The 14,501-nt window shown below is 41.3% G+C and overlaps 1 protein-coding gene across 4 annotated transcripts in view; it reads right to left on the bottom strand.

Annotated features, from left to right (window-relative positions):
- SNX13 (sorting nexin 13) overlaps positions 1 to 14,501 on the bottom strand; it is a 125,205-nt gene that overhangs the window by 70,184 nt on the left and 40,520 nt on the right. For all 4 annotated transcript variants that reach the window (XM_053261055.1, XM_053261053.1, XM_053261052.1 and 1 more), the window contains one exon: positions 1,367 to 1,479. In XM_053261055.1, the coding sequence (XP_053117030.1) occupies positions 1,367 to 1,479 (113 nt within the window). The remainder of the gene's footprint in view (positions 1 to 1,366; positions 1,480 to 14,501) is intronic.

Here is a 14,501-nt window from a genome sequence, read left to right as displayed (position 1 = left end):
TTCCTTGATATTTATAAACTATTTGTCCTTGAAATTAACTCTAAATTCAGGCCTCAATATACAGAAGGATGAACTGAATACCTATTATATTAATTCTCGTAGATGTGCCTCTGTGGGGATGCGTCCCAGCAACCCAGCGGATTGGCTGGGCAGCGGTTGGCCGCGTAGGGAAGTGGCCGCTTAGGGAGGAAAGGAAAGGAAGGAAAGTGGGCAAGTGGAGAGGAGAACTGAACGGACTGGGGCAGAAGGGAGGGGGGAAGCTCAGGGGAGAGAAAGCAGCGGAGCCTGGCTGGGCAGAGACAAATAGCTGGCTGCTTCAGAAGATGCTCTCTAGAGGGAGGGCCGTGCAGGAAGGAGCCGGCTGAATGCCTGGCCGTCTGACACCAGGGACTGGAGGAAGCAGGAGGCGGCAACAGCCAGCAGGGAAAAGCAGGCTAAAAAGCGGGGGGGGGGGGAAGCACGAATGAGAGAGAGAAAAAGAGAGGGGGGAATGGAGGAGGGAGCACGCTGGGGCAGAAGGCTTGGGGAGTGTACTGGCGCACAGATGCTCTGTGCGGGATCAGCTAGTTTTATATATAATGCATAACAGTACTCTATCGACATGGCCCAGATACACTGAAGTCATTTACTGAAATATGTCTAACACTTTACAGAGTAGGGATGTGCACGAAACATGATTTGGATGCCTAATTGCAGCACATCCCTTTGACATGGAAGAATTACACATCCCCTTTAACACAGAGGAGAGCTGGTCCATACCTGCTCTTCAGCCACTCACTGCCACTTCCTTAATCTCCCCCCCTCCCCAGCTATCATTGCACGCCGGTGACACTCTCACCTGGCTGCCCCTGTGCAACACCAGCACGTACATGGCTGCTGCGCATGATGCGCAGGGGCAGCTGGCAGAGAACGTCACCAGCGTGTGATGATAGATGGGGGAAGTGCGATTAAGTAAGTGGCGGTGAGCGGCGGAGGAGCAGGTATGGACCAGCTCTCTTCCGTGTTAAAGAGGATGTGTAATCCCTCTGTGTTAAAGGGATGTGCTGCAATTCGGTGTCCGAATCGCGTTTTGTGCACATCCGTATTATAGAGAAGAAGAAGGATCAATAATACTGACAAGCAACTGCAGAGATTGGGTAACATTATTTAGCCATGTTATACTGTTGCATATACAAGACACAGGCAACTATTTAAATAATCTGTCATGTTGAATGAAAACTATCTTTGAATGTATCTATGTATATTCATTTTAATGAGGGCAAATTTACCAAGACGTTATTTCTACATGCAGTGTATTCTTAACTCTAGTATCTTTTTCAAAAAGATTAAAATAGCAACATCAAAAACACAAAAAGGATATACTTACCCACCCACAAAGCAGAGGATATAAAATGCAAAGTAAAATATAGCAAATGGTCCAAATGTTATTAGAAAAAGTACAACGCCAAGGCTTCCCCATCCCCATATGGAAAGACTGGTCTGGAATAAAACAAAACACAGAAGTAATTTTACTTTTGATATCTCATAATTGTCATGTCTTTTCATAGGTTTTTGTAATTTAACAAACAAAATGCAACTCCTTTTAATGACTCCTGCATTTAGAACACTATCGTTCTAATTTTAACTAACACTAGGGTAGCAGTTACTAATGGTGCAGTAGTGTACATTAGTGTACCAAGTACTGTGTGTAACTAATACACAGTACCAGACAGATATGGGGGCAGAACAACTCTTGATGAATAAAAGAGAGGGATGGATATTTCCAAACCTATGCCTTTCCCAGTCCCCAAATCCTAGTGGTTGGTATGGCTGAATTGAGTCAAGAGGAGATACGACAAGGGCATATTGGCTCTGGGCTTCTTCAAATGTGCAATTTAACGCCCCAAATATACAGGTGAAACTCGGAAAATTAGAATATCGTGCAAAAGTCCATTAATTTCAGTAATGCAAATTAAAAGGTGAAACTGATATATGAGACAGACGCATTACATGCAAAGCGAGATAAGTCAAGCCTTAATTTGTTATAATTGTGATGATCATGGCGTACAGCTCATGAAAACCCCAAATCCACAATCCCAGAAAATTAGACTATTACATGGAACCAAGAAGACAAGGATTGTAGAATAGAACAATATCGGACCTCTGAAAAGTATAAGCATGCATATGTATTCAGTACTTGGTTTGGGCCCCTTTTGCAGCAATTACTGCCTCAATGCGGCATGGCATGGATGCTATCAGCCTGTGGCACTGATGAGGTGTTATGGAAGACCAGGATGCTTCATTAGCGGCCTTCAGCTCTTCTGCATTGTTTGGTCTCATGTCTCTCATCCTTCTCTTGGCAATGCCCCATAGATTCTCTATGGGATCAGGTCAGGCGAGTTTGCTGGCCAATCAAGCACAGTACACTGTATACTTTTCAGAGGTCCGATATTGTTCTATTCTACAATCCTTGTCTTCTTGGTTCCATGTAATATTCTAATTTTCTGGGATTGTGGATTTGGGGTTTTCATGAGCTGTACGCCATGATCATCACAATTATAACAAATTAAGGCTTGACTTCTCTCGCTTTGCATGTAATGCGTCTGTCTCATATATCAGTTTCACCTTTTAATTTGCATTACTGAAATTAATGGACTTTTGCACGATATTCTAATTTTCCGAGTTTCACCTGTATGAATTGGTAGTTAAATTTATTCATTTGCTGGAACTTACTTTCATGTATTGTTCTAGGAAGTAAGTGTAGAATAGTCTTTTACAGGAATGCCTTTTTATTTTATCTACTGAAATGCTTAAACGTGTTTTGCTTTTATGAAGTTTCTAAGAAACTCTAGAAGCTCTTGAAAGAAATATAAGGACAAAACACAAACAAACTTGGTAATATTCTTACAAAAGCATATTTGGTAAATTTTAAAGTTGTGTTGCTAGTAAGGTTTCATGTTTTCTTAACCAGTTAAGGAACTTAAGCAATATACTTCATAGGAACATAGGCAGCTGCCATATACTGAATCAGACCCTTGGTCCATCTAGCTCAGTATTGTCTACACAGACCAGCAGTGGCTTCTCCAAGGCTGCAGGCAGGAATCTCTCTCAGCCCTATCTTGGAGAAGCCAGGGAGGGAACTTGGGGCCTCTTCAAACAAACACTGGTACATGTTAAATATATATAAAATATATTTAAACAAGGGTACCAGTGGACTTCATCTACATAGATTATATTCATATAACAAATAATGTCTTGTAATGGCAATATACAAATATTTCTGCAGCACAGAACCCTGCACCCATGCCACTGGAGGTATTTTATACAAAACTGGCTGACCTAGTAACTATACGCTAATCACCAACACAGGTGTGACAAAACGAAATAAATGAAATAGCTTCTAGTTAGGGTGGAGTGAACCTCCAACTCCTTAATAGCCAACAACATATATTTTTGGCATAAGCTTTCATATGCTAAAACCAATTTTATTACATGTGCTCTAAAGAAATATAGACGGTTTACCATATGGTAAAGCATCTATACAGTATGCTGTTTTCGTTGCTGGTGTGTGTGCGTGTATCAACAGAAAACCGTATATGGCCAACCTAAACAAACATTATTCTTATTTATTTCAATGAGTGTGAACAACTTTGTGCTTTAATAACTGTCATTTATACATTATTCGCTTATAAATATAGCTAATAAAATTCCAATCATTCAAAGCTGACTCAACACCACTCAATCTCTTTACTGTTGTTAAGAAATGAAGTGTCTGTGGGCTCATCTTCCTCCCTCAGTACAAAAACTCCCTCTGTCTTTTGGTTCCAAAGCCAATACTTGATTTTATTTCTACATCAGAATTCTTGCTACCTCTCCTTTATCACCAAAAATTTACAGCCATAGTGCAGCATGGCTTGAAAATTGTGGTTTGTGCTAGTTTACAGTAATCAAAAGTGTAGAAAAAATGCTGGTGCAAAGTAGCACAATAGATTATATCTATATCAACCCTGAGACTAAAGGTCAGCTTAAACAGGTAGATCTTACAAGGATCAACTTCTAATGCATGACTAATATTAACATGTAGACTATTGATCACATGAGGTGATTATGTTGTAATCAACCATGAGAAGTAGGATGAAGATATCAAGTTGTTGCTCCTCCCCACTCAATCTGCTTATTAGAGTTCAGAATTTTGCCTTTTTGTCACAATTTAAACATCCATTCACCCAGTCAATGCAAGGAGTAGTTAATGTTACTTGTTACTGCCTATCTGATTTTCTTCATCATCATCATCTCACAATTGCTCTGTGCGAGAGCACTGTACTACATTTGCAGATTGGCATTTCCACTCATAGTGATTCTGTGAAGGAGCTTGTTTCTCTTAAGCTTCCTGATTTGTCAGCAACCTGAATTCAACTTCCAGAACCTCACGATTATATTTCCCCAATGTCATTTGTGCCAATGTGTAACACAACTACACTGATACACACCCATGCTGTCAACATAGGCTAATCTTTACATCAGGCAGACAAGTCACAACGTAGTCAAACATTTGTCACAAACTCATCTCTCTATCCAATTATCAAATCTCTCACTACCTGTTCTCCTACTCCCACACACGCTTGGCAGAATAGGATAATCAGTTCATCACCCAAGGAAAGAGTCCCCTCTAAGTCATTTTCCCGTTCCCCAATCTGATGTCTCCCGGCCCTAGACCAGACCTGCATGATGCAGGGATCTGGCCCACGGGGACTTTTTTGCTAGTCCCCAAGTAGGAATATTCTGCAGCAGCAGCAGCAACCATGAAAGTTCTTGATGAATGTTCAGCTGATGAGCAGCAGCAGCTCAATGAAGCTGGCTTCTTGAAACCAGATGCCCCCTGCCGCTGGGCCAGAGCCTATGGGCACCATCCTCCTTTTCCTTACTTTCCCCTTATTCCAACCCCCTGCCCCCTCACTTCTATTAATGTTTTTAAATAATTACATTAAAATTAATGTGCTGAAAATTGACTTTGGCCCCCACACACTGAGTCATGGTTGCTTCTGGCCCGCTGAAGCACTCCTGCCTTAGACCTTCATCCTCTATAACAGCAAGAAACAGTCAGCACGGGAGTGGGACTTCTCTCAAGGCTCTGATAGTCTAGAGGCAAACCTCAGAAAAGGCCTTATACATTATGTCTGTGCATGCTTTTTGTTACAATGTGGGAACCTTTATTTATTTTTGAAAGGAATATTTCCCTGAACAGAAAGTCCTTCTTTTCATTGCAGGAAATAATATGGCACTGAATTACAGCAGCCTGCATTCTGACAATAATGGTAACCCTATGGGTTACCCCCTAAATGCAACACATCCTCCATTAGACATACAGCTGAAAAGGACAGACAATTACAATCTTTACTATGTCACTGCTATTATTATTAAGAAGGTTTATATACTACATTTCCAAAAAAATGTACACGTTCCTGTGGACCACCACAGGACAGTTGTCATTGGACCAAAGGAACAGTGAGCTGTCCTATGAGGTTCTGGCTGATCATAACATCATCAGACCAAGCATCTTCCCTTTCTCTCCATGGCTACCTGCTGTGTCAGTCTTAGCTATTCTATTTCTCCCTCACAGCTATTTTAAAACAACATGAGGCGGTTAAGTCAGGTGAGCAAGAGAACAGCAGGAGACAGAAAAGAAGGATGATGATTTCTCTTTCTCCCAGTCAGTGCGGTAGTCTGGTATGGCCCTTTTATTCTTATCCGAGGATACGTAAACTGCACGATGGATCACTGATCCTGTCCCGCATCTCATGGGGGGAGGAATCACAGGACAACCAATTCTGCCCTGAGTGAGCCAGAACCTATCAGCCCTTCATTTATGAAGGGCACTTCAGCTAGTTAACTAATATCTGTTGGCTGGCTTCTTAAATATATTTTTCCTTGCAAGAAAAGGCATGTTCTTGATTTCTGAGGGGGGGGTCCTAATTATGTATCTATAGAATATCAGACCTGTGCAAATATGGATTCAAAAATTTGGATCTGAAGCCCTCCCTAGAACCATCATTCCACCCCCCATGTGGAGGAAAAAAGACATTCCTTTGATTTTATATTATTTTTTGTCATCCCTACTGCAGAAGCACACAGCCAGTGAAAGTACTTTGAATGTTTCTGTGGTTAGAATGAATTTCTCACTTTCCCTTCTAACTGTCAAAAGGTGTGAAGTCCTTTTAATCTCTTTTAAAAGGTCAGCCTGATCTTGCAATGGGGAAGACAAAAATCATAATATAAAATCAAAGAAATGTCCTTTTCCCTCCACATGGGGGGTGAAATGATGGTCCAAGGAAGGGCTTTAGATCCAGAACCTTTTGTAAAGTTCTGCCTTGTTTCAAGCCAGATTTCACCATTTTAAAAAAAGTTCACCAAAACTACAGGTGGATCTGACCTCTTCCCCACATGTATAACAGGTTTCAAGGCCCTAGAACCAACTGGTGATTTTTGGTTATTTCATTTCTGATTTCCCCATTATGGGAAAAGTTGGAATTCGATTCTAATTCTGAATTCAATCCAATATCTGGCATTGCCAGAGCCCAGAATCTGAAACTGTCGAAGTTGGATTGGGTAAAATCCAAATCCGAATTTTCGGAATGTGCACAGGACTATACCTTTATTCTGTATTTTCAGGTTAAACGCTGAAGATGGAGCCAATAGCTGTCTTACACAATCAAAGAGGAAGAGGAAGAGCCACCTTTCTGCACAAATGCTTTATATGCCAAGAGAAGTATGGTAAATGTTGGGGAGAAAAATGAGAAAGCACTTCAGAACAAGGTGTGCACTGAATCTCCTGGAATTCCCCCACCCCACCCAGAACAGAAGAAATAATGATCATGCAGTATCAAAACATTGAACTGGATACTGTCTGTAAACATGGCAACAGATCGGGGTGGATTTGATTTAAATCAAACTGATTTAAATCACGATTTAAATCACGATTTAAATCACAAGCAGGGTGGATAAAAATCAAAAAAATCCAATTTAAATTAAAAAAAATCCATTTTTTTAAATTTAAATCGGATTTTTTTATTTTTATCCACCCTGCTAGTGATTTAAATCGTGATTTAAATCAGTTTGATTTAAATCAAATCTACCCTGCAACAGATGGATGCCGTATTTGCTATCGTACATCATGCTATGTCCTGTTCACAAATGCAGACTACATTAAGAAAAAGGAGAAGCAGTATGAGAAAGAGACCACCATTGCAGTCTCATCAGCATATCCTGCATAAAGTTCCAAAGAACAGTTACTCATCTAGAAGTGTCATTGCTACCATTTCTTGGGGGAAATGCATCTTGTGTCAGAAGGAAGCCTGTAAACAAGTTCAGGAAAGTTTGTACATTCAATACTTTGAATAAAGTTATGAACCTTGAAAAGTAGGATACTACTTTCCAATGCTGTTTAACTACTACAGATAATCACATTGCTTTTGAAATAAAATATGGTCTTTAATGCTACTCTTGAGAATTTATCAAAAGAATTTTCATATTGGTGAGGCTGAAACCAAACCATTTGACATTTGCTTCAACAATGTTTTGGAAGAGGCTCAAAGAGGGCTGGCAAATGGTGAAATCTATATAATGCCATCTCTGAGATTTGCACTCTCCTGCTCTCTAGTGAATTAAATATCTTCAGAGAAATGTGGGACCATGAGAATAAGCAAAACTTTAGAAATAAAATGAGAAAGTGATAAATTGCTCATTTAGAAAAAATACAGTCAAGAAAACAGCACCAATGCAAAAGCCTCAAGGGTTCCCTAAAGATCAGGAACTCATTTGGACACAACTTCTGCCCAGCAGGCAATAATACAAGCAATACCAAGTGCAAACACTGGATAGCCTCTAATAAAGAGAAAGGAGATGTACTTGCTCTATAACAGTGGTGCCTAGACTAATATATTCAGAGATTTATTAGTTTATTAAAAATTTATTGTATACCACCTCCTCCAAAGACTCTAGGCAGTGAACAATAACTTTAAAAAAAAATTTAGAGGGCAAAATCCTGGCGGAAAAGGTAGGTCTTGAGAAGGGCCTTGAAAGCCACTAATGACAGCTTAATGAATCTGGGGGAGGGTGTTCCAAAGAAGAGGGGCAGCCACAAAGAAGGCCCTCCTACAGGCCCAGACAGCATGCACTACACCAGGGCCTGGGACACTAAGGAGGGCCAACCAAGAAGACCTCACAGGATGGGATACAACTGGCTGGGAGAGGCGATCCCGGATATACAGGTGCTAAGCCCATAAGGGTATTGTAGGCAAGAACCAGCACTTTAAATTAGACCCGGAAGTAAACAAGCAACCAGTTCAGCAACCGTACAAGAGGTGTAACACTATCAAATCTACGGCCACCCATGAGGAGCCGGGGCGCTACATTCTGGACTAGCTGAAGCTTCAGAATGTTTTTCAAAGGCAACCCTAAATAGAGCATGTTACAGTAATCCAAATGAGAGGTAACAAAGGCATCAGTTACTGTTGCCAGGGCCTCCTGGTTGAGAAAAGGTCGTAACTGGCGGACCAGCCAAAGCTGGGCAAAGGCACCCCTGGCCATGGCTTCCGCCTGCTGTTCAAGCAGGAGCCGCAAGTCCAGTAGAATCCCCAGATCACAAACTGTCCCTCTCAAGGGAAGCGCAACCCCATCAAGAGATAAACACACAAACACAGCAATTGGCCAGATCACAAACTGAACAAGAGCAACTTGGTCTTGGAGGAATTAAGCCTGAGCTTGTTTGGGCCCATCCAGGTCCTGTCACCCTCTAGGCACTGAGCCAGCACATGGATGGCATCACCTGTTTGGCCAGGGGTAGAAATATAAAGCTGAATATCATCAGCATATTGATGAAAATGTACCCCAAACTGACAGATGACCAGGCCCAGCAGCTTCATGCAGATATTAAAGAGAATGGGAGCAAGGATCAAGCCCTGTGGAACTCAACAAGAAACGGTTCAGGGCACAGAACACTCACACCAACTGGAATTGCCCAGTGAAATAGGACCGAAAAAACTGAAGAACAGTGATCCCAAGGCCCAGTCCACTGAGGCAATGCAAAAGGATAGCATGGTCAATGGTACTGAAAGCCGCTGAGAGATCAAGGAGAACCAAGAGAGGTGCGCTTCCCATATCAAGGTTACAATAAAGGTTTTCCAACAGGGTAACCAATGCCGTTTCAGTGCTGTGCTGCAGCCTGAAATCTGACTGGCAAGGGTCCAGAAAATCAGTTTCCTCCAGGACTCTCATCAACTGAGCACAAACCACCTTATCCAAAATCTTACCAAGAAAAGGAAGATTGGTGATAGGACGACAGTAATCCAGATTTTCAAGACTGAGAGAAGGCTTCTTCAGTAGCAGGTAGACCACCGCCTCCCAAAGCCAGGACAGAACATTCCCCCTTGGAGCCCTAACGAGCCAGGAGGGGCAAAGGTCCAGGCTAGAGGTAGCTGTGTCCATGTTGGCGAGAATCCTGTCCATGTCATCAGCCTCAACAAGTTCAAAGGTATCCCAGATAGTATCACGAGACCCAGCCTCTATTACCTCAACCGATACTGAGCAATTGGAGTCCAACTCTGACTGAAGGCGAGCAACTTTATCAGCAAAAAAACCTGGCAAACATGTCACAGCAGCTAGATGGAAGATCACCAGAATCATCACTTCCCAGCAAAGAGCAGGTGATTCAGAAGAAGGGCCACCGGCCAGGAATCCACTGACGCTATAAGCACAGAGAAATGAGCAGATCTTGCCACCCTTATCACCACTGTATACTCCTGAACATGGGCAAGCAACCGTTATCAGTCAGCTTCTGTCTTGGTATTCATCCAGCGGTGCTCTAGACGTCTTTTGACTCGTTTCATCTCTCAAAGTTCCTCAGAGTCGAGGTCCACAAGCCCTAAGAGGCTGCTTTGGAGCACTCTTGTCAAGCGCCCTCATTGGCCCGATGTTCCAGGCCTCAATGAGTAGTATTGACGAGTTGCCTACCAGATTGCTGGGAAACTCCTCAAAAGCCCTCTGCAACCCATCAGGATCCACAAGGCACCTGGGCGGACCATCCAAATAGGTTCATTGCCCCTGCGAAGGGAAGGAGCGGCAGCAATCCACAAACCAATTAGGGAGTGATCAGACCATGGCAAGGGACAGATGAATAAGTCCCCCATTTTAAGATCACATTGTCACTACTTCGAGACAAAAACTAGGTCTAAAATGTGACTGCCAACATGAGTTGGGCCAGAAGTAAGTTGCAACAATCCCATGGCTGCCATGGAGACCATGAAATCCTGGGCCATCATCGAACCCTTGCCCAAGTTCGACAGGCTGAAATCCCCCAGAATAAAAAAGCTGGGGTTCACAACCAGCAGACCCACAGCAAGGTCGAGCAGCTCAGGAAGGGCTGAGGCCAGGAAGTGGAGCGACTGGTACACAAGCAACAGCCCAGGCTTATCGCAAAGGCCCAGCATCACAAAAAGGCAACCAGCATCACGAAAAGGAGACTGAGTATTTAATAACATCTTTAATTGTCCTGGCATCCTGTTTCTGTACTAAATATGTTACTTACAAAGCGGACAGAGAGGCACATTTACCATCCTCCCCAACATCATCTGTCACTAATTCTGGGAATTTTCTGTCCAATGTCTTGCTTCTAAGTTTTTGACTCCTAGATCCAAACAAAATTTGCAAAGGCCTGTTCTAGGTATCGTCCATGCAAAAAACAAAAGTGGTTAAAGCTGCACTCCCCCCTCTCACCTGCTTCTTCATATTTTCCCCCACTTCAAGCACACATTATTACTCCCTTCAGGTTTTTAAATCCTTGTTCTTCAAGGTCACTTATAGAATCACTTTCAAAATATGCCTAGGAAACAAAGGACAATTTCAATACATATAACAGGTCATAACAGTCTGCAATTCTCTGCTAATCATATCTCTGAAATAATGCGCATATCAATAAGCTAAAATGACTTCCCTGTTTTTTCCAACGAAATCTGAAAACTTTTATTCTTATAGGGGAAGATACAAATATAATAAAAAGCACTACCTTAAATAACTAATTTTGAGAAAAATGCATCAATCTAATAAAACTCTTCAAAATTTCTTCCAGAAATTATTTAGGTTGCTAAATGATTATTCACCAGCTGGATTATATACTGCTGATAAGAGACAGAACTTTATAGACTCAACTAGCTTATATTTTGAGAGATATTTTATCAACTATGCCTTTGCAGCAATTACACCAATTCTATTTTATTTTTTGCAAATGGTTAATGCCTTAAACTTAAGGCTTAAAGAAAAAGAGTTTAATTTGAGTTTTTAATTTAATAATTTAAAATAAAAAAGAGAGGAGTTTTCTTCTAATATAGGCTTACACACATTTGTTAGATATGAAAAAAAATCTCAGTTCCAATTAAAAGAAGTTATAATATGCTAAGAGCACAATCTAACTGTCCCGATGGTCAAATTGCATCATAATATGCTGTTTTTACACAGGTCCACATTCTACCACATTTTTGAAAATAGCAGCTAATCCTGTGGAATTCTGTTGCAAAGGCACTTTTTTCATTAAAGTAATCCTATTTAGTGCTCTGTTAATAGATTTCCTTAGATGAGCTTAACAAGCCTGAAATACCATAGATCAGATGCAGAATATTGTGAGAGTGAGTCATTAAAAGTAAGTTTATCACACTGTGCTGAAGATATGAGCTGAGTAAGTGCAAGCGCAGAATAAGAACTTCAGCTGAAGTTAGTTAACTGTCAACATTGGCTGTAAGAGCCCTGGAAGGATCAGAGCCAGCATCTCCAAGGATGAAAGTACTTTCAGGAGGCCTAGACTGCCTGGTCACATAACTGGGAAGGTATAAGGAAGGGGAGTCAAGAGACAAAATAAGTGTCAGGCAACCCTCAGAGTGGGAACCTATCCAGGATTAGAGAAGAATAGAGAAACACTGGCCAGCAGGGCAATTAACCTACTTTCCAGGGGGCTTATGAGATCACCCAGCATTCTGTGTGTGTGTCCATGTTTCCCCCTCCCCATCAACTTCCCCATCAACTATGAACCAAATCAGGTACAGCTGTAGGGACACATAGGGACACCTCAATGCCATAGTTTATGATGATGTCATCCACCCTGATCCAAGATGGCGGACACGTAAACTTTTGAGGCACAAGTGGGCTAACCTGTGAACCACATAACCAATTTGAACCAAATTTGCTACAGCTGTAGGGACACATAGGGATGCCCTAGTGGCATGGTGTGTGATTATGTCATTCACTCCAATTCAAGATGGCGAGTGCACAAACATCTGAGGCGCAAGAAAGCTAATCTGTGGACTCCCTAACCTATTTGAACCAAATTAAGTACAGTTGCAGTGAGTGACACACACAGACACCTCAATGGCATAGCTTGTGATGATGTCATCCACACCGATTCAAGATAAACTTCTGAGGCTCAAGTGGGCTAACTTGTGAACCGCTTAACCGATTTGAACCAAATTTGTTGCAGCTGTAGGGACACACAGAGACACCTCAATGACGTAGTTTGTGATGTCATCTACCCCAATCCAAGATGGTGGATACATAAAGGTTTGAGGTGCAAGTGCACTAACTTGAGGACTGTCTAACCGATTTGAACCAAATTTGGAATAGATGTAGTGAGTACCACACAGCAACACCTCAATGGTGCAGTTTTTAATGATGACATCCACCCCAATCCAAGATGGCGGACACATGAACATTTGAGGCACTTGCAGACCTCGATTTGTACCAAATTTAGTCCAGATGTAGAGACAGTGAAAGGAAAGTAGGCTGATTAGTTCTTACTAGAACAACTTGTTATTTATGTTCTATGTAAACCGCTTTTATAATTCCTGTTGGAATGTGGTATATAAATATTCATAGTAGTCATAGGGTCCATCCTAATACTGATTAGTGGGAGGCAGAGTTCTCCCAAGGATGATCAGGCAAAAATAAAACTCTGATTGTAGTCAAGAACAATTTATAAAGAGGAAAAAGGTGCATTGCATGTTCTGTCAGCCAACTGCACAGCCTAGTTGTGGAGGAAGGAGCTGAACTAAGGAGAGTACATTTGTGCAAGAGGAGAGGGGGAGGGAGGGAGAGGAGAACAGAAAGTCCGTCCTGAACATTTAGCTCCTAGTTCATTATCATTTTATTATATTCATGAACTGTGTCTTTTCAGTTAAGTTGGGATCAGTGTTCCCTCTAACAGGTATTCCCAGATGTTGTTGATTACAACTTGCAAAATTCCCAGCTGCAGTGGCTTTGGCGTGGGGATTATGGGTGTTTTAGTGAACAACATCTGGGAACCCCTGTTAGAGAGAACACTGGTTGGGATCCCCTCTGAACCTAATATTTAATTTAATATTGGAACCATACGCAGTTTGTCCTCACTCTCTTGAAATTCAACTGTCCAATCCAAGTTCAGAAGGACTTACTTCCAGTTAAATATGTGCAGGCTATTCCCTAATTAAATAATAGCATAATGCAAATTGGTTAAATCCATGTTATAAATAGGTCAATTTAAATATAACTTAACTTTGTACTGTTTATTAGAAAAAAGCTACGAAAAATGTAAAATCTCTCCATTTGTTGATTACATCAGATGTTCCAATAGTAAAACTTTGTCGCATTCATTCTTCCTCTGAAGCAAGTAAGGACTATCTTTAGCATGCAGAGTGATTAATAGTTGAATTCCATAATAATTATAATTTATATTTTGATCAGTTACTAGTTCTTTGATTTTTAATTCGACTATTTGAACAATTGTGACACATTCTAAAAATACTGAATGTGAGAATATAATTTTATAGTTTCCCTATTAAATAAGCATTTGCAACTGAAAAGTAGGCAACATGATGCAACTATAACCACACTTCTGAATCCATATTATATATTGTGAACAGTCTATTGTCAATTCCTTAATTTTATGTGGAATCTATGGAGATTCTATATTAGTATCTATTGAGGGGGGAAAGTTGCCTACTCTGGAAGAAACCAGGAACTATCCAGTTAGCATGAACACTGTTCTTTCTCAGAAAGAATATTACCAGGAAAAGAAAGTTTATACCACTTTCTGCAGGCCGACAGGCTTACACTGTGTCCAAAAACCATAGAATCTACAATGTTCAAGGGGTACGAGGGGTGGTACCAGTGTTCCCTCTAATGTGTTCACAAGTGCACACGCAAGCAAGTTTGGTTTTTTTAATGTCCGCTCAGTTAATTTTAGATCCTGCTCAGGATGAATCAGGAAGGAACCATTCTGAATGTGCGTGCACACACAATGCCTTGATACTGCCTCCTAGAACAAAACTCATTCTGTGCACAGATGAAAAAAAATGAGAGGGAATACTGTGTGGTACTTGCCAAATGGTTCACTGTGTCAGGCCAGCTTTATAGCTGCCTTTGGATAAGTTATTGCCAGTACACTAATGTTCTCAACAGCTACTGACAACCTTGTCCAAGAAGTTCACACATGTCAAAATCAAGGC

Source organism: Hemicordylus capensis, chromosome 6 (assembly GCF_027244095.1).
Source record: "Hemicordylus capensis ecotype Gifberg chromosome 6, rHemCap1.1.pri, whole genome shotgun sequence".
Taxonomy (NCBI): domain Eukaryota; kingdom Metazoa; phylum Chordata; class Lepidosauria; order Squamata; family Cordylidae; genus Hemicordylus; species Hemicordylus capensis.
Note: the sequence above shows the minus strand (reverse complement) of the source record. Positions and strands in the feature narration are given on the sequence as shown.